Source organism: Rattus rattus, chromosome 16 (assembly GCF_011064425.1).
Source record: "Rattus rattus isolate New Zealand chromosome 16, Rrattus_CSIRO_v1, whole genome shotgun sequence".
NCBI classification, from domain to species: Eukaryota; Metazoa; Chordata; class Mammalia; order Rodentia; family Muridae; genus Rattus; species Rattus rattus.
This window is the reverse complement of record NC_046169.1, coordinates 31,612,007-31,635,940: the sequence shown is the minus strand read 5'-3', so window position 1 is coordinate 31,635,940 and position 23,934 is coordinate 31,612,007. Positions and strand designations below refer to the sequence as shown.

Sequence of the window (23,934 nt, the reverse complement as noted above, 5' to 3'; positions counted from 1 at the left end):
AGAGGCAGGTGAATCTCTGTGAGTTCAAGACCACCTTGGTCCATATAACCAGCTCCAGGCCAGCTAGGGCTACATGTTAAAAAGATTGTCTTGGGAATTATTTTCAAGACTTTTATTTGTGTGTGTGTGTGTGTGTGTGTGTGTGTGTGTGTGTGTGTGTGTGTGTGTATAGCATGGCACATGTGCAGAGACCAGAGGGCGGTCTGTGGGAGTCAGCTTTCTCCTTCCACCGTGTAGGTCCCAAGGATTGAACTCAGCACTTTTACCCCTAAGCCATCTTGCCATCTCCAGTCGACAGGGCCTCACTATGCAGTCTAGGCTAGCTTTAAATTCATCATCCTCCTGCCTCAGCCTCCTAAGTGCCGGGTTACAGATGTACCACACGCCAAGCTCAGCACACTTGTGTGCTGAATCTGGCTGTTTTCCCGTTGTGTAGTGTTCCCAGGACTTCTCCACTCTGTAGCTGCTGCTATGTTTAAAGGCTGGATAGTATTCCGCTGCGTGACCCTCTCTGTTTCTCTGTGGGTGGACATTGGTTGTTTCCACTCATTGGCCACAGTGACTATTGTGGGCTTCTTACAAATGCTCGAAAGTGGATCCGGCGCTCAGGCAGATGCCCATGAGTATCGCTAACTGCTTGTCTATCTTCCCAGAGCATCCCTTCTAACTTATTCTGTGGCCTTATTTTTAGGCGCTGCTCAAAAAGGAACCTGTGAGGACAGATTGCCAAGTGTCCAACTCAGGACAGCGGTGTGACAAGTCTGCTTTCGGGGTACTCTCGCTGGATCCTGAGACAACGGGAAAATGACTTCCCATGACCAAAAGGTATATCGTGTCTGCAGGTTCCTGCCGTGAGCGGAGACTCTTATGGGTGTTCCTTGCTGGGGAGCCAGGGTTTGCCAGGCAAACCTTGACCCTTCTAGTTTGGGAACCATGTGGTCAGAGCCTGGCTGGGTGTGGAGGGGGACACCTGTAATCCCAAACACTTGGGAGGTAGAGCAGGGGAGTCAGGATTTAGAGATTCAAGATGATCCTTGGCTACACATTGAGTTTGAGGTCATCGTTCCGGCTCAGTGAGGGAAAGCCAAGCCAAGCAACGATTTCTGGGTACCCAGCTGTGTGATGGCGTGGGTCTCAGACTTGGTGCTGTGGGCGCTTACAGATAGGAGCAGGTGGGCGAGGTAAGATCGCTGGGCTCTCCCAGGAAGGTTCTCGGCTCCCAGCCAGGCAGGGGTCTGTAACTCACAATTAGTGGGGTGAAGTCAGAGGTGAAATTGTCTGCAGCCCTTGGAGATAGGGACATGAGGTGAGAGGCCAGTGACATGGTGGGGTGCCGGGAACTCCAGCCCAGGGTGGTGTTTTGGTTTGTTCCTGTTTTGGTACTAGTGACCGTGAGCACCAAGGTAGGCAGAGGCGTGTCCCCAGAGGAAGCAGTCACAGCTGAAGTAGAGAGTCCAGGTGGCTCTGGGGATTGGAATGAAGTCAGACAGAGGCAGGGATACGTTATAAGGTGCTGAAAGATTCTCAGCAGCCTGTGTTAGGGTGCGGGGCTAGCAGGGCAAGTGGATGTTGAATGTTGGAGCGGAGAACCCAACCAGGACAAACCCCTTGGCGAGCTAGAGCCAGCTGGGGTATGTGGCCACCACCAGGGCTGTCTTCATTGTTGACAGGGCGCATTGTGGCAGATTGGCCCTTTTCTTTTTCTTTTCTTTCTTTTTTTTTTTTTTTTTTTTTTGGTTCTTTTTTTTCGGAGCTGGGGACCCAGACCCAGGGCCTTGCACTTCCCTAGGCAGCGCTCTACCACTGAGCTAAATCCCCAACCCGGCCCTTTTTTTCATTCAGAGACAGCAGTGCCCATTGTGGCTGAGTCTAGCCTGTACTCTGGAATGCTTGCCTGAGTAGTTTGTTTTTATGGCTTTAAACTTGTCCAGCACTCCTAGGTTTTTTCTTTAATTATACATACATACATACATACATACATACATACATACATGTGTGTGTGTGTGTGTGTGTGTGTGTATGCACACACTCATGTATATTATACCATGGTGCATTTGTGGAGGTCAAAGGACAACTTATGGGAATCCTTTCTCTCCCTCCACCAGGTGGGTGCCAGGGTTTGAACTCAGGTCATTGGGCTTGGTGGCAATCACCTTTACCTGCTGAGCCATGTTGCTGGCCTTGGCCCTCCTAGGTTTAAAACACATGCAGGGGGCTGGGGATTTAGCTCAGTGGTGGGCGCTTGCCTATAAGCCACAAGGCCATGGGTTGGTCCCAGCTCTAAAAAAAAAAAACAAAAACACATGCATATTCAGGGAAGGGGTGAGTGTGCACCACCGCACAGAGCTGATTGGCAGTTACTAATTCTGCACAGACAGGCTTGGCCACCCGTGTGGACACTTACTTCCTTAGAGTCTCTTTCTCCTTCCTGTCCTGGTCCCTCAGTTTCCCATTCTGGGAAGTCACAACAATAATATTAGCCTACAGAGGGAGGTGCAGTGAGGATTAGACCTAGTAGTGGCATTAGCAGGGTGCCTGGGGGTAGCTGCCGCTTGTCAAAGGCTGGTAATTCCATGATAGGACAAGTAAGGAGTGTGGTCTGCCCGCTGGCCCTATTCCATAAGTGGCACACATGCCTGGCCCATCTGCAGGGCTTGGAAGTCAGGTGTGTAAGGTGGGGGTGGGGCACCACATCGGCTCACTTCCTCTGGAAGCATTGAACTGAGTGGATACACTTCTGGTGAACTCAGGAACTCTTGAGTCTGTGACTGTCCTGTGCCAGGTGACCGTGGGGTGTGGCTCAGCTGTGGAGGTTTGTCTGGTGTGCGTAAGGCCCCCCACCTTCAGGTTCAGTCATTCCAACACACAGCTGGCCTCTCTGTGAAACCGTCAGTGGTGTTGGGGGGGACACAGCTCCCCTTCCTTGTTGGAATGCTCCACTCGGGGCCTTGACTGTGACATGAGAAGAGTTTCAGGATGAGGCAGACTGAAACAAAAGTAGTTTATTATTTAGACAGACAGACAGACAGATGGGAGGACAGACACAGGTTTCAGCTTCTTGAGGGAGAAGCACTTAAGTGTCTATGATGGCTTGCTTATTAAAAAAGTGAGGTGCTCTCTTCAGGTTGAGGGATTTGAGTAGAAGCTACTACAGGAGGTTCAAGGTCACACCTATGCCCACCCTCAATGAACAGCTCACTTGTCCTTGACATTCATGGTCAAGGCGTCTTCAGGGCAACATACATGGTTGCCACGGGTCACCTTTGCTCTGTCTGGTGTGTTGAAGTTTCTCACAGGTAGTTGGAGACAGACTGGATGATAAACAGTTTTTCTCTTCACATATCCCCTTAAGGTTCCTTGGCACTTTCCAGAAGGGAGCAGAGGGGCCTGAAGTCTTTCCTCAGTGGACTCTATGGCTGAAGCATCACCCCCACGTCGGTCTTTGGGTGACAGCTCCCTAGAGGGATAGCTCACTGTTCCTCTGGTTTTGTGAAGCAGCCCGGCTTGTGGCATCAGGTGGTGTGACTGGTGTCGCAGACTTTGTGTCTGACTCCCTGTCCCTGAACATCAGTAGCTTTGTCCTGTTGGGAAAGGAGCAGGGTACTTCCCCATGCCTCTTTTTTTTTTTTTTTTTTTTTTTTTTTTTTTTTTCTTTTTTTTTTTTTTCGGAGCCAGGGACCGAACCCAGGGCCTTGCGCTTCCTAGGTAAGCGCTCTACCACTGAGCTAAATCCCCAGCCCCTCCCCATGCCTCTTTAGACAAGGCTGCCATTGGTCCTTTAGAAACGGAACAGTGAAGGAGACAGTAGGAAGGATCCTATCTGGGGTAATGTGTCAGAGTGTGCAGGGGTGAGGCACGACATTTCCTCTGTCTGGAGAACCTGTTGCAGGCTTCCACCAGCCCGGGCTTCAGGAGCCCTGGGCCTCGTTCTCAGTGGGTTATGTCGGAAGCAAGGGATACTCCGCTGGGCAGCCTGGATTGCAGTTGGGCTCTGTTTCTCCATAGCTGTGTGACTTCTGGCAAGTCTCTCGGCCTCTCTGTTCCTGGTTTTAGCATTGGTGAGGCCAGTTTGGACCCATGGAGCAGGGATGTTGGCGTTGTTTCGGGAGACTGTGTATAGCACTCCTGAGGGAGTGGATGGTCTAGGATGGGAGAGGATTGCACCCTCATCCCATTCTTGTGAAAGCCATCGCCTGTACAGCCTCTGAGCAGGGGGCTCCTGACCCTCCAGGTGAGGTGATGGAGGAGCATTGCTCTGTGTAGACCTGGTCACTCATCCCCCCCACCCCACCTGAGCCAGTCAGCTGGCACAGTTGTTTTTGCAAACCTCAAACTTCCTCCCCACCCTAGTGAAGGAAAGACTTCAACGTCTATTTACAGACTTCCCTGATTTTATAAATAGGTATTCCTCAGAACACCGAGCCCCGCCTCTCCCTGGGCAGGTGACAGTGTTTGTGTGTCTCATTGCATTGCCCTGTCCCTGAGTGTGGAGCCCGAGGTCCTGGACAGGTGTGGAAGGTACAGTGTGAGCAGGAACCTGGGCCGCCCACACCCTGGGGTGTTCAGTCAGGGGTGTGGGCAACTGAAGAGGTGTATACGTGTATAATGTGAGTAGGGTGTCCAGCACCCCTGATCTGAGACACTTGGGAGGAACCTAAGAGAGGAGAGAAAAACTATATGGCAACATGAGAGGTGACACAATCCATGCTAGAGGAAGCCGCCTGGGCAAAGGCCTTGAGGCCTGGAACGCAGGCAGAATGGCCAAGCAGGGAGAGGTAGGTGAGACCAGATGTGTGGGTACAGTTGCAGCAGGAAGAAGCGGGGTAGGGGGGTGGGGTGAGCCTTGTGTGTGGGGGGGTAGGGGGTGGGGCTTGCTCTTTACCATTTAAAGTAGTGGGAAACTAAAGACGGTCACAAAGGCCCTCCACACCATCCCCACGGTCAGCACCTTGTTGGCAAGGCTGCAAAACAAGCAGACATGTACCCCAGGTGAAGCCAGCCAAGGGGGAAGGCATTGGGCTGAGACCACAGGAAGCTGGCTGCATGTAAGACTCCCCTCCCAAGGGTCACACAGGACTTACTGTTTCCTCCAGCAATGAACCGTGACAGGCCCCGAGGTGTTCGGGACCAGAGAAGCCAGTTAGAGACCAGACCACACCCAGAAGGGTTTTATGGTTATGAGACTGGCTCTTGCCTTTTTCAATCCCCCTGCCTCAGCCTCCTGAGTGCCGTAATTCCAGGTATGCACAAGCTTCACGGTTCTACCCAGAGGGTTTATGAGGAGGGTGGTTCCTTGAGGAGTCCCCTGGGGCCTTTACAAAGCGCCCCACCCCAAGCATAAGGGATAGGGAGGGCGGGACAGCATGCTACAGCATCCCTTAGAGACTGCAAGTCCTAAGATGCTGGGAAACAGGCCAGGCAGACTGTTTGAAGAGAGCCCTCTTTCTATTCTGTACAGGATGAGACAGGCTGTTTCCAGTAGGGTCCTCTGGCTGCAGCTGGGGCTGGAGAAATGGCTTAGCAGGGAAAGCACTTGCTTTGTAAGTGACAAGACCTGAGTTTGAATCCCCAGAAAGCAATACAGATGCTGGGTTGGATGTGTGGGGTGCAATCCCAGTCTCAGAAGGCAGAGCAAGCTGGCTCAGGAGTGGGACTGGTCAATCAGGAGCTCTGGGATTGATTGAGAGAGCCTGCCTCAGGGATTAAGGTGGAAAAACTATCAAGGATGAGTCCTGACATCAACCCTGGGTCTCCGTGTGTGCAGGCACATGTGAATGTGAACTCACACGCGTGCAAGATTGAATGCATGGGTATGGGCCTGGGGGATGGCTCACTTGGTAATGAATGCTAAGCACGCATGAGAACCTAAAAGTATGCACACATGTGCGTGCATGCGCGTGCGCACACACACACACACACACACACACACACACACACACACACACTTGGATGCAAGATGGCAGCAGGGAGCTGTGAGCGGGGTCAACCTCCAAGTGAGGGGTAGTATCTGGGTCAGGACAGATATTGGGAGACACAGGTGGAAGGTCAAAGGTCATCAGTTGCACAGGTGCATTGACTCTGGGGCACAGGATTGGGTTAAAGGCCATGCTCTGAGGCCAGCTCGCCTGCCTGGGTGTGGACTGGAGGACACAAGACACAGCTAACTCACCAACATTCTCAGGCAGTGCCTCAGTTTCCCCATCTGCTACAGAGGGAAAGAGGTACCTATAAATCTTGATTTTACTCCTTACAGTACCCTCATTCAGGTTCAGTTAAAAAATCAGTTTTCTTAGCTGGATATGGAGATACACTGTTGTGATCACAGCACCCAGGAGGCAGAGGCAGGAGGATTTTGAATTTGGGGCTATCCTGGGCTACCTAGACAAAGGTGTGGGGGCTTTCCTGCCACATTTTCTCCTTGTTGGCCAGGAGCCACAGAACAAACCTGGCTGGCTAGAGCTCACGCAGTGAACTTATGGTCTCTGTTGTAGCCGCTCCACATGAGCAAATTCTCACCGTAAAAAAATTAAAGCGGGGCCGGGAGACCCGGCTCAGTGGTTAAGAGCACCCGCCACTCTTGCACAAGACCTGAGTTCTGTCCCAGGACCATGTTGGGCGGCTCATATCCACCTGTAACTGCAGCTCTAGGTGGTCTGACGCCTCCTTCTGGACTCTGCAGGCACTGCACACACACATAGACATAAACATACGTGTGTGTGTGTGTGTGTGTGTGTGTGTGTGTGTGTACACGCATGTGTGGGTATGACCACGGTGGTTAGAGGGCAACTTTGTTCTGTTTATCACCCTTAGGTTGTCAGGCTCAGTAGCAAGAGCCTTTGCCCATAGCTTCGATGTGCGAAGGCAAAGCTTTCTAACAGTTTTTAGAAGATAGGCGGGATCTGGAGAGATGGCTCAGTGGTTAAGAGCATTGACTGCTCTTCCAGAGGTCCTGAGTTCAAATCCCAGCAACCACATGGTGGCTCACAACCATCTGTAATGGAATCTGATGCCCTCTTCTGATGTGTCTGAAGTCAGCTACAGTGTACTTATACATAATAAATAAATCTTTAAAAAAACAGTTAGATGGGGTTGGGGATTTAGCTCAGTGGTAGAGTGCTTGCCTAGCAACCAAGGTCCTCGGTTCGGTCCCCAGCCCCAAAAAAAAAAAAAAAAGAAAGAAAGAAAAAAGAAAAAACAGTTAGGTGATGGGCATGGTGACCTATACCTGGTCCCAAGAATCAGGGAGGGGTTGAGACAGGAGACTGCTTGAGTTCAGAAGCTAGGTGCCAACCTGGGCAGCAAAATGAGATTGTGAGGGGAAAAAAAAGGCTGGGGGCTAAAGAAATGGCTTGGAGATTAAGAGCACTGCTGCTTTTCCATAGTACCTGGGTTCAATTCCCAGCACCCACACAGCAACTCACAATTGTCTGTAACTCCTGTCCAGGGGATCCTACACCCTCACACATACATACATATATACATACATACATACATACATACATACTTACATACATGCAGTCAAATCACCAATATAATAACTAAAAAATAAAATTTAAAAAAGCAGCTAAGGGGGGTTGGGGATTTAGCTCAGTGGTAGGGCGCTTGCCTAAGAAGCACAAGGCCCTGGGTTCGGTCCCCAGCTCCAAAAAAAAAAAAAAGAAAAAAAAAAAAAAAAAAAAAAAGCAGCTAAGGAAACATCATGGTACCTCTTTCAGAGCATCCCTCTCTGGGGGCCTGGAGCAGTGTCCCCTTTGCAACACCCATCTCCCACCACTGATTCGTGACAAATGACTGCAGGGCAGTGTCCTTGCCTCCCCTGGCCTCAGTTTCCCCATCTATGGAATGCAGAAAATGTTCCTTTGTTCCTCAGGATTCTATGAGAGCAGGTGGTGTGTCTGTGTGCCCCAGCAAAAGGGAGTGGCTGGGGGTGGCTTTAGCTTGTCACAGTATCAGGTACCTGCCTCTGTCTCTGTGTGACCTGGTCTGTGTCTCTCTTCTACTCCTTAGGACAGTGGCAACTAGTGATTCCATCTCAATATCTCAGTGACATTGTTAGCAGAAACCCACCTGACAAAATAGCCAATTCCTATTGCTCCAGCGGGACCCCACGGTGTGACCCGTTAATGCTCTAGGCAGGCAATCTCTGTGCACCAGCTACCTGGGTTCTCTTGACCCTGTATTCTAGAACATGGTCTCTGAGTCACACAGCCCTGGGGCTGAGCCTGACTCTGCCATCTTCCCCTGCACCGAGACCCTCAATGCTGGGCTGGCCCACTATGGGAGGGAAGGTAGCGTGTGTGCTCCCTGATTCTATTATGTGGTTAATTTACTTGTTAAATATTTATGGAGCTCAGTGTACAGGAGTACAGTGAATTGATACTGTGTGATGGCTGCTAATGATGGCAGGGACAGCTGGGGAAGGGACATCTAGGTCCAAGACCTGGATGATAAGATTGGTCCCAGACTTCAGCCAATGACATGTGCTTTCGAAACACAGGCGATCCTGGAGTGGGCAAAGGCAGGAGGACAAAGAGGAGACCCAGAGAGTTAGGCCACAGTTCTTCTCTAAGAGTGTCGGTGGGACAGAGGGAAAGACAGAACCTGGCCTAGCTGGTACCGACAAGGGGGTGGAATAGGTCCAGGCCAGAGGCAACGGCCAAAGAAAGGGCATCTGAGCAGGTAGTTGTTAGGTGAAGTACAGAGCAGGGATAGTGCGAGGGGATCCAGCCGGATCATCAGTTCTCGGGGTGCAGTGGCAATGATGCGGAGCCTGGGAGAAGCACATTTGGTGGTACAGTGAGCTGAATTGGGGTCACGGCACTACTGAGATGGAGGCAATTTAGACTGGGCTGTATACTGGAACAAAGCAGCCCGGAACATTGGGCAGCCGAGACCACCGGAAGCGGGGACTGCCGGAAGTGGGGACCACCGGAAGTGGGAAGGCTCCAGCTTGCTAGGCTCTGGGATGGCCTGGATGAAGGCGGGGCATGGGAGACTGAGCAGGGGGAGGCGAGAGGTGGGAACCTGTCATACACTATAGGGTCAGCAACAGTCAGTAGAATGGGGTGTATGTGTGTGTGTGTGTGTGTGTGTGTGTGTGTGTGTGTGTGTGCGCTTGCATGCATGAGCGCTTACACAGGTACAGGTAGAGGCTAGGTTAACGTTGGATACTGCGTGCTGCTCCTCAGGAGCCATCGACCATGTGTTTGTTTTGTGTGTATGAGTGCTTGGCCTGCGTGTATAACTGTGTGCCACACGCACGCCTGGTGCTAAGGTGCCAAGCCTCCATGTGGGCGCTGGGAAATGAACCCAGGTCCTTTGTAAGAACAGCAGGTGCTCTTAACCACTGAGCCAATTCTCCAGCCCCTGGTTACTTTATTTTTGAACGAGAGCCTCTCACTGGCCCGGAACTGACCCTTTAGGATGATAAACTCATGACACCACGTTCAGCTGTTTTCCTTTTACTGTTTTATTTTTACAATTGTGTCTATGTATGTGGGTGCGTGCCCGTGAGCGCAGGTGTGGAAGAGAGAGTATTGGATCCCCTGAGGCTGGAGCTACCAGCAATTGTGAGCAGCCTGGTCTCAGGGTCGGGAACTGAACCTGGGTCCTCTGCAAGAAGCAGTCTTTATTCTTAACCAGCTTTTATGTGGATGCTGGGTCTAGAACTCTTTTTTTTTTTTTTTTTTTTTTTTTTCTTTTCTTTTTTTTTTTGGAGCTGGGGACCGAACCCAGGACCTTAGCAAGCGCTCTACCACTGAGCTAAATCCCCAACCCCTGGGTCTCAAACTCTTGTACCTACTCTTGCATAGCAAGCACTTTACCCAGGGCGTCTGTGCCAGTCCCTCCAGTGTAAAGTCTGCAGGAGACAGTAGCACAGACATAGGCCCAAGTGACAGATCTGCAACCCGGTGGAGAAGGGGGGGTATGACTTTCCACGCTGGTGACACAGAGTTGCCACTAAGCTCCACAGGGTCCTGACCTGGGCAGGTCTCAGCATGCTCCCCTGAACCCCGTCTTTCTAGGGCAATGAGAGGCGGGGGTGATGGAGAAATTAAGGTACATGGCTTTTTTTTTTTTTTTTTTTTTTTTTTTTTTTTTTCTTGTGGTCAATCTTTTTCTGGAACTTTCCTGCTTCCGGCATGACAGTCTTGACTTAAAACCAGAATCCTTTTCTGCTCTGCCGGGTACCACAAGTCTTTCCATCCCATTTACTTGAGTCACTTCTTGACTGGTCACAGAGTTTCAGAGAGAAAACTTGGCCTCTCCCGCGTACTATGTGGTTTTGGTAGAGAGCCCTCCGGCCTCAGTGGCTTCTGCCTGCAGGGTGAAGTGTTTCCTGGGGGAATTCATGGCTGCTCTGGGAGGAGGGGGAGTCAGGGTACACAGCCCCTGTCTTGTGGTGGTTACGTACTGAGGAGTAATAAACCGTTAGGTAATGTGAGGAGGGCTCTGAGGAAGACTAAAGGAAGAAAGGGCAAGGCTGTGGAACTGGGAGAGGAATCTGGCTCTGCTGGTTCAGGGTCCAGGAAGGAGCACTCTGACGAAGTGACATGGCAGCTGAGTCTTCATGAGTCGGGTTAGAAAGAACCCAAGTCAGAGGGCGGCTAGGAGCTTCCAGGCTGAAGGGCTTTGAGTGGGTGGTGTGGGGCTCCAGGGGCAGAGGTGAGGGGGCGGGCTGCCCGGAAGCAGAGGGGCTGGGCCTCCCAGGGCCCTGCCCACCGCGTAAAGGCCCTTGGATGTTTGCCTGGACTTGGAGAGCACAAAGGAGCAATTGCAGGGGTGAGGAGGGCGGTGACAGAGTCAAGGTGAGACCTGCTCGAGCCCAGGTAGAGAATGGAAAAGTCAGGGCACAGTAGGAGGCCGTGTAGCCTTCATGGGGCTACAGAGGACAAGAGTTTAGGCTAGAACACTGGCTGAGAGAGGGACGGCTGGCCTCTGTGGCTGGGGCTCTCGGTGGAGCTGCTACTAGGAGGCCATGCGCTGTTTTACGCTATCTTTGGGCCTCTCAGCCTTTGAAGAAATCTGAATTCTGTGGCCCCTGAGGTATCCAGAGAATATGGGCGGTGGGCTATGGCGGCAGCCCAGGGGTTTAGATGTCTGCACAGCCCCAGCCTCCACCCTCCACTTCAGCCTCACCTCAGCTGTGTCTACAGGGCTTCCCTGGCACTTAGAAAATGTCGCGTCTATGGGGAGGTGTTTCTTGACCAAATTTGGAACACGGAGACAAAAAGCCACCCAGGGCAGGGCACATCCCTCCCCCAGTCTGCTCCCAAGTACACACGTTATTTATTCCTCGTGCTGCAGTGGATGGAACCCAGGGCCTAGAAGGTGCTAGGCAGGCACGCTAACCACTGTGCCACATGGCTTCGCCCGTTCTCTCACATGGTCCTCCTGCTTAGAGTTCATCATGTTACAGTCTACCTGTCTATTCTATCAAACGTGACTATTTTTTTCCCAGTCATTTTAAAACGTACCTTATTTATTTATGTTGGTGTATGTGCCTGGAGGTGCATGCATGTAGAGGCCTTCCAGGAGTTTCTTCCCTCCTGGCCACCTCAATCCCAGAGATCAAATTCGGATCATCAGACTTGACGGCGAGCATTTTACTCACCAAGCCATCTTGCCAACCTCAGCCGTTTTTTTTTGAACATCATTTTTTTAAAATCTCCCTGTCATTGCTTGGTACTGCAGCTGCCCCTGTGTTGGACTCTTAGTATTCCTGAGGCTCCCCGCTTGTTCCGTTTACTTCCAGCCAACTGGTAACTTTGTATCTAACTCTGTGTGTGTGTGAGTGTGTGTGCATGTGCACATGCGTCTGTGTCAATGAGAGTGTATCTTACTCCACTGTGCACTTGAGGGTCAGAAGTCACTCCTCCACTTACTTCCTGAGACAGTGTCTCTGGTTGCTCCGCAGTGGGCACACCAGGGTAGCTGGCTCACAAGCTTCCAGGGGTTGTCTGGTCGCTCTCTCCCCTTGCTGCAGGAATGCTGGGATGATACAGTGCTGCTGTGTGTGGCTTTAGAAAGGTTCTGGGCATCTACACTCAGGTCCTGATGCTTGTGTGGAGAACAAGTCTCCCCAAACCTCCCACTGGTGTTTTCAGTTGCTCTGTCTCTCAGGAACCGATGGTTCCTTCCTATATCTTTGTATTGTTTTTTGTCTTTGTTGATTTTTGACAGAGTCTTGTATAGCTCAGGCTAGCTTAGAACTTGCTATGTAGTCAAGGCTGGCCTTGAACTCCTGATCTTTGTGCTTCTAGCTCCCAAGTACCATATTATAAGCAATCACTATTGGCTCTTAAGCCAGTGACTTTTTTCTACCTACACACACATACACACACACACACACACACACACACACACACACACACACACACACACACACACACACTTCAGTGTCTCACCGTGTAGCCCAGGCTGGCCCCAAAATTCATTCTCTCTCTCTCTCTCTCTCTCTCTCTCTCTCTCTCTCTCTCTCTCTCTCTCCCCTCCTTTCCTTTTCCTCCTCCTCTCCCCCCCCTCCCCCTCCTTCCTCTCCCCTCTTCCTCCCCCTCCTCCTCCCCCTCCTCCTCCTCCTCCTCCTCCTCCGCCCTTTGTTTGTTTTTGTTTTTGAGACAGGATTTCTCTGTATATCCCTGTCTGTCCTGGAACTCGCTCTGTAGACCAGGCTGGTCTCAGATTCAGAGATCCGCCTGCCTCTGCCTCCCAAGAGCTGGGATTAAAGGTGTGGGCTACTCCTTCTCTCCTTAATTTTTCAATCCTTCTGCCCCAGCTTCCCAAGCGCCTGTGTTCTTAGTCCCTGCTGCCATGCTGTCTTTGGATATATATGTTACAGCTGATCTGGTGGCCAGTTTTATCATGTGTGTCCACCTTGAGTTCAGAGTAGGTGTGGGCTACGTTTTCCTGCATCTTTTTGTTGATTGGTGTCTGTCACATGCTGGACAGTATGGCATCCGTTTTGCTCAGCACATGCTGTTGTCTTTCCGGATAGGGAATTGACTTTTGTTCAATAGGGGTCATTTCATTTAGTTAGGGATCAGCTGATTTCTTCCTTTAATGGAACCATGAGTTTTTCCTTTTTACATTTACTTATTCATATATGGAGGGACACACACACACACACACACACACCACAGCACACGTGGGAAGTCAGAGGATACCCTATGGGTGTCTCACCTTCTATCATGTGGGTCATGGGGATTGAACTCAGGACATCAGGCTTAGCGGCAAGTGCCGTTACCACTGAGCCATCTCGTAGCCCCATGGCTGATCTTTTCAAGGTGTGTTCCTTAGGATGAGTCCGTGGGATGAAGTCAGTCTGTTGGTTTTTTTCTGGAGTTCCCGCTGAAGCCTGGAGGTTGTGAAGACTTCTCTGGCTGCTGGGAATAGACTGCCTCAACCAGCCTCCAGTTGTCTCTGCAGCTTTTCTGCCTCTCGCTGTTAAAATAGTTTTTATTCACCTGTTGTAATTGTTGCCTCTGTCTGCTGGCCGAGCCCTGGTCCTGGAAGCTTCTAGCCTCTGTTCAGTCTTATCTAGGCCTAGAATGTTTTCAGTTTCTGAGACTTACTGCTGAATAAGCTCACCCTTCCTGGTTCTTTCTGAACTCTGGCTGGCTGGCTCAAAGTCCTCTCCTAGCTGACTGATTCAGTCTGGCTTCTCTCAGCTTCTGATTGAATTGCTCTGCTTGGTCTCAAACTAACTCTGGCAGTCTGTTCTAATCTTCTGACTCCTTCTCATTCTCTGGTTCATTCTGTCTTCATTTTATCTGGCTTGTTTTCTCTGTAACACGTCTCTGAATACCTGTCCCGCTAAAACTGTCCCTTCTTCCTTCTGTTCCCTTCTCCACCTCTTGGCCTGTGGTTGACTTTATTCAATTCTGTTTACAGAAAGCTCTTGGGATTAAATGTCTGCTAGGGCTGAGCCAGACCATAACTAGAAACAAGTTTTCTCTGTAAATGACACTGTCTCAGGGGAGGTGTTTGTTTTGTTTTGTTTCCTGAGTTACATTGTATCATCTGCCCCTATCTGTGACATTTAGGGTCCAGTGAAAGTGCATTTTTGTCTCAGTTCCCCTGCCCTGAGATCCCTGAGGAAGGGAGGGAACTGCAGACTCCCTGAGCACCAGTCTTCATTTCCTCATCTAGAAAGTTCCTCCAGACAGGAAGTCGGGGTAACTGTGGGATCAATTCCTTTAACAGGAACACAGTGTGTGTTTTATTTTATTTCCTGAGCATGGAGAAAGGAAAGGCAGCCCCAGTTACTGGCCAGGAGGCAGAATCTCTTCCTTCGTGTGTCATGCTCCTGCCTCTGTGCATACCTGACACATTTTCCACACATAGTTTCTTTTTATTTTTTTAAAGATTTATTTATTTATTTATTATATATAAGTACACTGTAGCTGTCTTCAGACACACCAGAAGAGGGCATCGGATCTCTTTACAGATGGCTGTGAGCCACCATGTGGTTGCTGGGAATTGAACTCAGGACCTCTGGAAGAGCAGTCGGGGCTCTTAACCTCTGAGCCATCCCTCCAGCCCCACACATAGTTTCATAGTTTCTAAGCATGTCCCTGTACTTCTACATATTCTTTCTTTTTTTTTTTTTTTCTCCAGAGCTGAGGACCGAACCCAGGGCCTTGCGCTTGCTAGTCAAGCGCTCTACCACTGAGCTAAATCCCCAACCCCTACATATTCTTTCATACAGAGCTTTAAAACACATTTAAAGTACATGTATTTTCTCCTCTCTCTCTCTCTCTCTCTCTCTCTCTCTCTCTCTCTCTCTCTCTGTGTGTGTGTGTGTGTGTGTGTGTGTGTGTGTGTGTGTGTGTGTATGTGTACTGTCCCTGTGGTGATCCAAGGACAAGAGAAGGTTCTCTCCACCTCCTGGGTTCTAGGAATTGTCTAGGCAGAGACAGCTGGGAGCCATGTTGGGTCTAGAGATGTGGGAGCCGGTCATGGTAGGAACAGAGGTTAAAGGCAGAACTTTCAGAATCACCTACGTGGATTATAGATTATACACTTTAGTGACGAACACTGAGTCACCAACAAAACATTAAGGAAAGGAATAAAAGCACCCGGGAGGAGAATTAATAAAAGCACTTTCCCTTGGATTTGAATTCTCCATTACGCGTTTCCTCCATCTTCTGTTCTGTTGGAACCCGTGCCTGCTTGGAGGAGACTGTCTTGTGCATTTGTCTGTCCCTGAGTGTGACTGTGTGTAACTTGCGTATTGTCTGTTGTGTGACCACATGTGTCTACTGGGTGGCCCTGTCTGTCCCCCACAAAGGACTTCTGTCTTCAATCGACCAGTGACAGAAAACATCACCCAGGGGAGGGATGGGACACTTTACATCTTCTCCAGATAAAGATTAAGTTACTGGCTCCAACTGACCCCACTGTTTACCAACCAGTGTCCATGAATGGATCTTCATTATAGAAGGTTTCTTTCCGCCAAGGACACACGTGTTGTTGTAGGTCAGGGGCGTGGAAGAGTCCTTAAGACTACAGCCATGTGTTGGCTTAGGTTGTAAAAGCTGATTCCACGGGAAATCCAGGGCAAGGAAGGTTAGTTGCTACATTGTTGCTTTTAAGGCAGATTAAAACAGGCAGGTTATGGGGTTGGGGATTTAGCTCAGTGGTAGAGCGCTTGCCTAGCAAGCACAAGGCCCTGAGTTCTGTCCCCAGCTCTGAAAAAAAGAAAAAGGAAAAAAACAAAAAACAAACAGGCAGGCTGAGTACACAGTGGGATAGCCCATAATGGTTTTTGTTTCTTTTTTTTTTTCTTTTCTTTTTTTTTTTTTTTTGAGATACTATGTAGCCTAGGCTGGCCTTGAACTCTTCACCCCTTAAATGCTGGTTGCTGGGGTGACAGGTGTGTGGCACCTTGCTGGATATACTTGGGGAGAACCCCTTTTCTGCCTGTGCATCCAGGCAGTCTGGGGAGCGTAGGGGCGACTTCTTTGAGTTCTCTGTGAAACTCTTACTTTTACTTTTGGACACTTCCTCCTCTGCTCTCACTAGCCCTTCATTTCTCTGAGAGTGCACAGCTCTTCTGGTACTTACACGTGGGCCTTATGCGGAGTCCGGGCTGTAGTACCGTTGATGACTGCCAGCCAGACCGCAAGGACATGTCTGGCCGGATTGGGGTTTCCTGTTGCCCCTTGTAAACTGCGATTCTAAGTTCCAAAAATAAGTGTCCCTAAAAACCCCACCTTTTTGACTTGGGCTAGGCTGCTCTGAGCACCCTGAGGCCTGCTTTGGGCCCTACTCCCCATCACGGGGGCATCGGCATTGGGGAACCTCAAGTGCTTGCTCTGTCCCACCCCTCCAGGCCGTCACTCGCAGAACCAAGGTGGCTCCCACCAAGAGGATGAGCAGGTTCTTGAAGCACTTCACAGTGGTGGGGGACGACTACCACACCTGGAATGTCAACTACAAGAAGTGGGAGAACGAGGAGGATGAGGAGGAGCCCGCCCCCACGTCAGCGGAGGGCGAGGGCAGTGCTGTGGGCCCAGACGCTGAGGCTGGCTCTGCCTCCACGCCCAGGCCGTCCCTGGACTTCAGGAGCCGGCTAAGGAAACTATTCAGTTACCACAGGTTTCAGGTAAGAGAGGGAGGTCGCCAGGTCGCTAAGGTGGGAGCCCCATCCGCCGCTGCTGCCTCTGCATCCCACAGGTGCTTTCTGAGCACCTTGGACGTGCTATGCTCTGTGGTCTGACCTGTGTTAGCAGTGGGGGGAGGGGCCATTCTGTGGCCCGTCCCTGTCCCTCCAGAGGGTGTGACCTGGGCATGACAAAGGACATGCATACATATGGTGTGACTTTGAAAACATGACCTGAGTGACAGACCACATAGGGAAGGTCCCAGTTGCGTGGGACGCCAGATAGCTAACCGTCCACCATAGCCAGCTGGGTAGACAGATGGGAGGCTGTGGGAGAGAGGAAAAGAGAGAGGGGGCGGCGGCTTGAGAAAGAAGGGAATTTCCTTTTGGGGTGGTGGAAATAGACTAGAAGTAGACAGTGGTGGCGGCTGCACAGCCTTGTGACTGTACCCACTGCCGCAGATCTTTATGGCAATCTGTGAATGGTTACTTTACTCTAGTTATTTTCATTGTGAGGAATTGGCCTGTGTATATGCTCAAAGTACACTAGGAGAGCATTCATTCCAGAGTGCCTGCTCCTGGATGAGGGCATGAGGGTCCCCCGTTCTGCAAGCTCATCACCATGCCTGGCCCTTGGACCCAAGAACACGTGGGGCTGGGGAAGCTTAGGTTAAGGTGGGTACAGTGCTTGTTATGCAAGCATGAGGTCCTGAGTTCGGTTCCCCAGCACCCAGGGAAAATGTTGGGTGTCGCAGTACTTGCCAGGAATCCCAGCACTGGGAAGGGGGACAGAGGTGGCTCCTTGGGGCTCACCGGCCAGTTGGGGAGACCCAGGTTCCATTAGAGATTGTCTCGAAGAATTAAATGGAGAAACTGTAGACACGAACGTGGATCTCTGATTTTTACATGTATGCAGACAGACAGACAGACAGACAGACAGACAGACAGACAGACACACACACACACACACACAGACCGGCTGGCTCTCACGGTCACCACCTCTGTGCAGATGCTGTCACAGGGAGAGGGAGGGGACTTCCTGGTTTCAGAGAGAAACAGTTGAGTTGAACTCTGGAAGCCATCTGTTCCAACATTGCAAAGGGCAATTTTTCTCAAAAAGATTTTTCATTTGTATGTGTGTGCATGCACCATTCGTATGCTGGAGCCCTCAGAGGGAGGTCAGGGGTGTCTGATCCCCTGGAGCTAGAGTGGTTGTAAGTCACCTGATGGGGGTTCTAGGAACTGAAAAGAGCAGTGAGCATTTTTTTTTTTAAGATTATTTAATATATATGAGTACACTGTCCCTGTCTTCAGACTCACCAGAAGCCCTAGCACATCAGATCTCATTATAGATGGTTGTGAGCCACCATGTGGTTGCTGGGAATTGAACTCAGGACCTCTGGAAGAGCAGTCAGCGCTCTTAACCACTGAGCCATCGCTCCAGCCCAGCAGTGAGCATTCTTAACCTCTGAGCCAGCTCTCTAGCCCCATGAAAGCTTCTGTCTCTGTGCAGAGGTGGCACACAAGTGTCTAGAAGCAGGGCTGCCTCCACGAGTATACAAGAGACCAAAGAATGCATAGGGGTAGATACAGCCCCTGTCCAGTCCAGTACCACAGGGCGGGGGGGTGCTTTGGGGGTGCCACTCTGGGCATTGAGTCCAAATCCCTTCTGGAAGCAGGAAGAGACAGCCTCGGTCTCACCACAGACCCTGTTCTCAAGGAGGGAAAAAATGTTTTCTTTTCTCCCACTTAAAGCCAACAACCCAGCATCCCTTGCATCTTGCCAGCCCTTTGCGGCTGTGGCAAGAAACGTGGTATTATGTTGTTGGGGTTGAAATCCCAAACCTGCAATTTCTGAGCACGTGGAGGGAGGCAGCTTCCTTCCAGCTGTACAGGGAGCCCCGGCCGTCCCCCCATGTCCCTGTCTCTGGAAGGCACTCATCTCTACCCCTCTGACTACTGGGCTTGGGTCTGACTCTCATCATGGTATTTATTGTCTGAGGGGACAGTATAGCACCTACTGTGGATGGCAGCAAGCTGGCTGGCAGGGGTGACAAATGCTTACTTAGCCAGCAAGATGTCCCCTGCAGGCAGAAATTGGGAGTCAGGTAGTTGGTGACTGTCATGTGACACACAAGGCTGAGCATACATAGTAGGTCTGGTGGGTGGAAGGGCATGTTTCAGGCAGAGGCCTGAGTTGGTTAAGGGTGGAGAGGGTGGCAAGGTTCCTGTGGGGAAAGCAGCAAGATCGCTCCCTGAGGCAGGGGCTGCTGTGGACAGGCTGTGACCAGATTGGTTACAGATCTTTGATGGAAGCCTGGTGGGATGGGAGGAGGGGGAAAGGGTTCAGGACTCTTGCTGTGTCTGCTGGTAGGATCTGCAGGACATAGTGATAGTGTGCTGTCAGTTGTCATGTACGATGGCATAATAAAGGCATGACAAGGGTGAGCCAGCCTGCAGGGGGGCAGATCTGAGGTGGGGGTGAGCCAGCCTGCAGGGGGGGCAGATCTGAGGTGGGGGTGAACCAGCCTGCAGGGGAGGCAGATCTGAGGTGGGGGTGAGCCAGCCTGCAGGGGGGGCAGATCTGAGGTGGGGGTGAGCCAGCCTGCAGGGGGGGCAGCTCTGAGGTGGGGGTGAGCCAGCCTGCAGGGGGGGCAGCTCTGAGGTGGGGGTGAACCAGCCTGCAGGGGAGGCAGATCTGAGGTGGGTCTGGCACTTTCTTCCATCTTGAACAAGGGGCAGCCAGAGCTTGAGCCCTCCCTCAGCTCACCTGGCGTAGCAAGCCCATTGTCGGGCACAGTGTGAACCCTGCAGTTGTCACCCCACAGGGCAGGATGTGGGTTAACAAAGGGATGCGACCTTCCTTGCCACACAAGGCAGCCAGATGAAGGGGCATCAGTTCATAGAGGCCAAGTATCTTTTTGGTCTCTCTCTCTCTCACTTCTAACTTGAGGTACCAGAGGCCTGATGTAAGATTAATCTTTGGAAAGTACCAATTTCTGTGGTGTGCAGTGCATAGAAAACTGTGTAGCTCCCACTAGCCAGCTCCAAGTCTTCTTGTTACTGCCCATCCTGTGTCAGGAGAACCCCAGGCTGCATTGTTCCTGGGGATCATGTCTGCACTCCGTGTTAGCACACTCAGCGCATCCACACAGGGCAGATCCATGTGTCGTGCTGTTCGGTGACTGTGATGAGCCTGCACTCTGTGTTAGCACACTCACGACATATCCACAGTGCACAGATCCACGCATCAGTGTGGCTTTGCCTTGGCTTTAGAGCATGTGAATTTTCTGATTCTTCTGGCTCTAAAATAACCAAGAATTAAAAACCAAACCAAAATCCAGGCTGGGAAAATGGTTCTGTCAGGAAAGTGCTTGTTCTACAAGTAAGAGGACGCAGAACCCAGGCTGTAAAAGACAGAAGAAGCTGCTGTGATAGCCCTGAGGAAGGTCAGCTCCTCAGGCTTGCTGGCTGGCCAGTCTAGTGAGCCCACACCCACGAGAGACTCTGCCTCCAAACGTAAGCTCAGGCTATGTGTGTCACATTTGGAACCCTAGCAATTGGGAGACAGAGGCAGTCTGATTTTTGTGAATTCGAGGCCAGCCTGGTCTATGTGGGAAGCTCCAGGTCAGCCAAGGCTACATAGTGAGATCCTATCTCAACAAGGAAAAAAAAGGCAAGGTAGGGGGGCTCCCCTCCTAGGGCAGAGCACCTGAGGATGCCCTTTAGCTTCCCCACATAACACAACATGGGAACACACATAAAGAAAAAAACCTAAAAGCCCCTCTTCCCTCTGCCATTAGTGCCCAGGCTTCCACCCCAGTCTGTCACCTGCCCTTCCTCCATTCCATCAGGTCACAACCCCACCCCATCCTTCCATTCTCCTGGAAGCCCTGCCTTCTCCCCATTGCCCCTGACCATGCAGCCCTAGCTGACCACGCTAGGATGAGCTTGCTTAGCACACAGGGTGAGAACACTGCCACCCTACTCCCTAAGGACAGGCAGCCTTTCCAGGGAGGGGGTGTCCCTTCTGGAACTCAGAGTCCCAAGGCTGGGGTGTGTCGGACCACTTATTGAGTATCTATTCTGCGTCTACCCCAGCAACAGTGAACCACAGAAGTAGAGAAGGAAAGTTAAACTCTATTTGCCTTTTTTTTTTTTTTTTTTGGTTTTTTTTTTTGGAGCTGGGGACCGAACCCAGGGCCTTGCGGTTTCTGGGCAAGTGCTCTCCCCCTGAGCTAAATCCCCAACCTCCTCTATTTGCCTTTTAAGAGTGGCATTTCCTTTGAGAGCTGGTACTGGAGAAACAGACTGGGTGACCAAGGGGCAGGGAGTGGGAGAGACTGTGGGACCCTAAGGGAGGGGTTCCCCAAGCTCCCCATAGGGCACTTCCAGCGTTCCTGAGAATGAAGGGGGGCCAGGCCTGTCCTGCCCTCATAGCCTCTTGCTGCTCCTCTAGGTCATCATCATCTGCCTGGTGGTCCTGGACGCTCTCCTGGTGCTGGCTGACCTCATTCTGGATTTGAAGATCATTGAGCTGGACGAGAAACACTATGCGGTCAAGGTAGGGACAAGGCGGGGACACACGTGACCGAGCTGCTGTCCCAGGCCATCTTTACTTTTGAGTCGAGGCAGTTTTACTCTGAAGCCCAGGGAAGTGTTCAAGTATTTTTGGTCCTCCTGCCTCAGCTTCCCAAGTGCTGGGATGATAGCCAGGCCCAGCCATTCTCTCTAAAGGGTGGAGACGTTGCCTGCGACGGTGACCCTGGCCTCGGCACTGCTAACCAGAGACTACCCCGTGACTCTGCTCCTGCTCTGTGCCCGCAGGTATTCCGCTACCTGGGTTTTGCCATCCTGGCCTTCTTCATGCTGGAGATTTCCTTTAAAGTCTTTGTCTTCCGCTTGGAGTTCTTCCACCACAAGTTTGAGATCCTGGATGCCATTGTGGTGGTGGTGTCCTTTGTCCTTGACCTCATCCTCCTGCTTAAAAACCACCATTTTGAAGCTCTTGGTCTGCTGATTCTGCTTCGGCTCTGGAGGGTGGCCCGGATCATCAACGGTGAGTCTCCTGTGCTCGCAGGCTACACGGGGTGGGGGCAGGGTGGGGTACTGAGGTGGCAGTGGCAATACAGTCACCAGATACCCAGGATCTCATCCCTGGTCTGTGTCATGGCTGCTACCTCGTGGGTTTTGGGAGAAATGTATGACAGTGATGTTTGGTGATGAGGGTTACCTCTAGCTGCCGACTGTGGTTGCTTGAAAGCCATTTCACCCTCTGCCCATGCTTTCCTGGTTACCAGAAGGTAGTCAGGAAGCGTGGGACTTGTGCCCAGGGCAGCACCGGAGGGCATCCTTTAGGAGACACACAGTGGCTAAGCAGCTCTCTGTGCTGACTACCCTACCCCAGGGTCCCCACACGGGGAACATCAGCCTACACAGCCCAGGCCCCGGGGCTCCCAGAGGCCCCCTGAATGACCCTCCTGCTGCAGACACTCGTCAGGATCGCTTGGCTTCTGTCTCTAGAGAGGACACCCAGGAAGTCCTGCTCTGCCCAAGTCCAGGCACAAGCGCTGCCCCTGTGCCTGTGTCTAGGAGCAGGGGTTCTGCGGGTCTGTGGCTAGCTGGCAGTTGGAGCAGTTCAGTCCTGTCTGGGACACAGCATTCACCTAGAGCTGTCCCCGAGGCAGGCTTGGGAAGCCTGGGCTGAGAAGGTGGCAGTGGGGCCCTGTTTGGGGTGGGGGTGTCCTCTGAGGGGCTGGTACCTCGTGCACCACAGCCCACTCAGTGTGTCAGGGCCCGAAGGTGAAGTGGGCCGCTGGGGCTGTGGGATGGCGGGGCCACAGCTAAGCAAGTTTAGCTCTGGAGAGAAGAGAAAAGCAAACTAGGAACATTTCCTTTGTGTCAGGTGGAGACAGAGGTGACAAGCTAGTTAAAAAAAAAAGGTTTTAATGAATTTATCAAAAGGCAGACATAAAGATTTATTACATTTATCACATAGTGCAGCCACAGAGTAGGCTCCCTGACGGGGGTGCCTTGGCTGAGAGGGGTGGAAGCCTCCCACTGCAGCTGGGTCAGGTAACTCGGGTGCACACCTGGGCCTCTCTGGGTCTTCATGAGGGGCAGCACTGCCAGTGGGGCAGGAGCTGGGTCTCTGGAGCCGTGCAAGGCTTCCCCAAGCCAGCAGGCCAGGTGTCAGCCAGTCAGGGCTGGCCTACGGCAGGGAGTCCCTGCCTTAACTCCTGCCTTTTATCTCCACACTCTGGATGGACTCTGACCAGGGAAGACAAGCAGCTTTCTCTTACTGCTAGGGACGCACGTCCTTGGGGAACGGGAACACAGCTAGCTTGTAGAGACTCAGCACCCATGCAGGCCATAGGGAAATACTGTCTAGCTGCTTACTCTGAGCTCAGAAATAACCACCTTGTCTTTCTCACTGAGGCTGCCCAGTGACAGTTGTCTACATGCCCAACTCTATGTGTGAGTCAGCACAAGTCGTGGGGCTGACTCTTGCCATAAGGCTTGGTGACCTGAGTTTAGCCATAGGACACACATGGTGACAGGAAAGACAGACTTCCCAGGTCTTGTCCTTTGACGTCCACAGACTCTGTGGTGCACATGCACCCCATCCCCCTACCCCTCTCTCACACGTTTACGATGAAGTTGTTGCACCACCAAAACCCTCCTCTCCCTTCTAGGTATCATCATCTCAGTGAAGACACGCTCTGAACGTCAGATCTTACGGTTAAAGCAGATAAACTTCCAACTGGCCACCAAGATCCAGCATCTGGAATTCAGCTGCTCCGAGAAGGTGAGACAAGTGGTTCCACTGCGGTCCCCTCCAGCCCATGCTGACATGTAGCTCCCTCTTCTTGGTCTTTTCAACTTCAGTATGGGCTTCAAGAGCCAGGTCCAGTCCCTCCTCGGGGCATCTTGCTCCTGCTCTCACTGCCCAGGGCCCTTCCTGAAAGGGGTTTCCCTCAGCAGCCAGAATGCCACAGACTGTGGCTCCTAGCTATCTGCAGCCCTGGGCCTGGGGGAAATGTGGCTCAGAAGGCCATCACCCTGTGTGCGTTTGCTTTTACAATAGGAACAAGAAATTGAGCGACTGAGCAAGCTGTTGAGACAGAACGGACTTCTTGGGGACGTGAACGTGAACTAAGCCTTCCAGAAGGTCCATCCAGAGTAGCTGGGCTGTGTCCAGAGAGCAACCGTGGTGCAAGGTCCAGTCCCCACCCCTCTCTGCCTTGGCTTGCACTCCTGGATGCTGGGGACAAATCTTCATGGCCACAGCTGTCTCCTCCGTGTCCACGCCCTACGCCTGCAGCAAAGGA

General features: G+C 51.7%; 2 protein-coding genes across 2 annotated transcripts in view; one reads left to right on the top strand and one right to left on the bottom strand.

The window, feature by feature from the left end:
• Window positions 1-691: 691 nt before the first annotated feature.
• Hvcn1 (hydrogen voltage gated channel 1) lies at window positions 692-23,795 on the top strand. The gene is made up of 6 exons (XM_032886715.1): window positions 692-825; window positions 16,334-16,606; window positions 21,063-21,167; window positions 21,431-21,662; window positions 23,299-23,411; window positions 23,691-23,795. The coding sequence occupies exons 1-6, from the start codon at window positions 805-807 to the stop codon at window positions 23,760-23,762; spliced, it is 816 nt and encodes a 271-aa protein (XP_032742606.1). The 5' UTR covers window positions 692-804; the 3' UTR covers window positions 23,763-23,795.
• Tctn1 (tectonic family member 1) overlaps window positions 22,533-23,934 on the bottom strand; it is a 28,003-nt gene continuing 26,601 nt past the window's right edge. The window contains exon 15 of the mRNA XM_032886714.1: window positions 22,533-23,921. The gene's annotated coding sequence lies outside the window, so the exon portion shown is untranslated. The remainder of the gene's footprint in view (window positions 23,922-23,934) is intronic.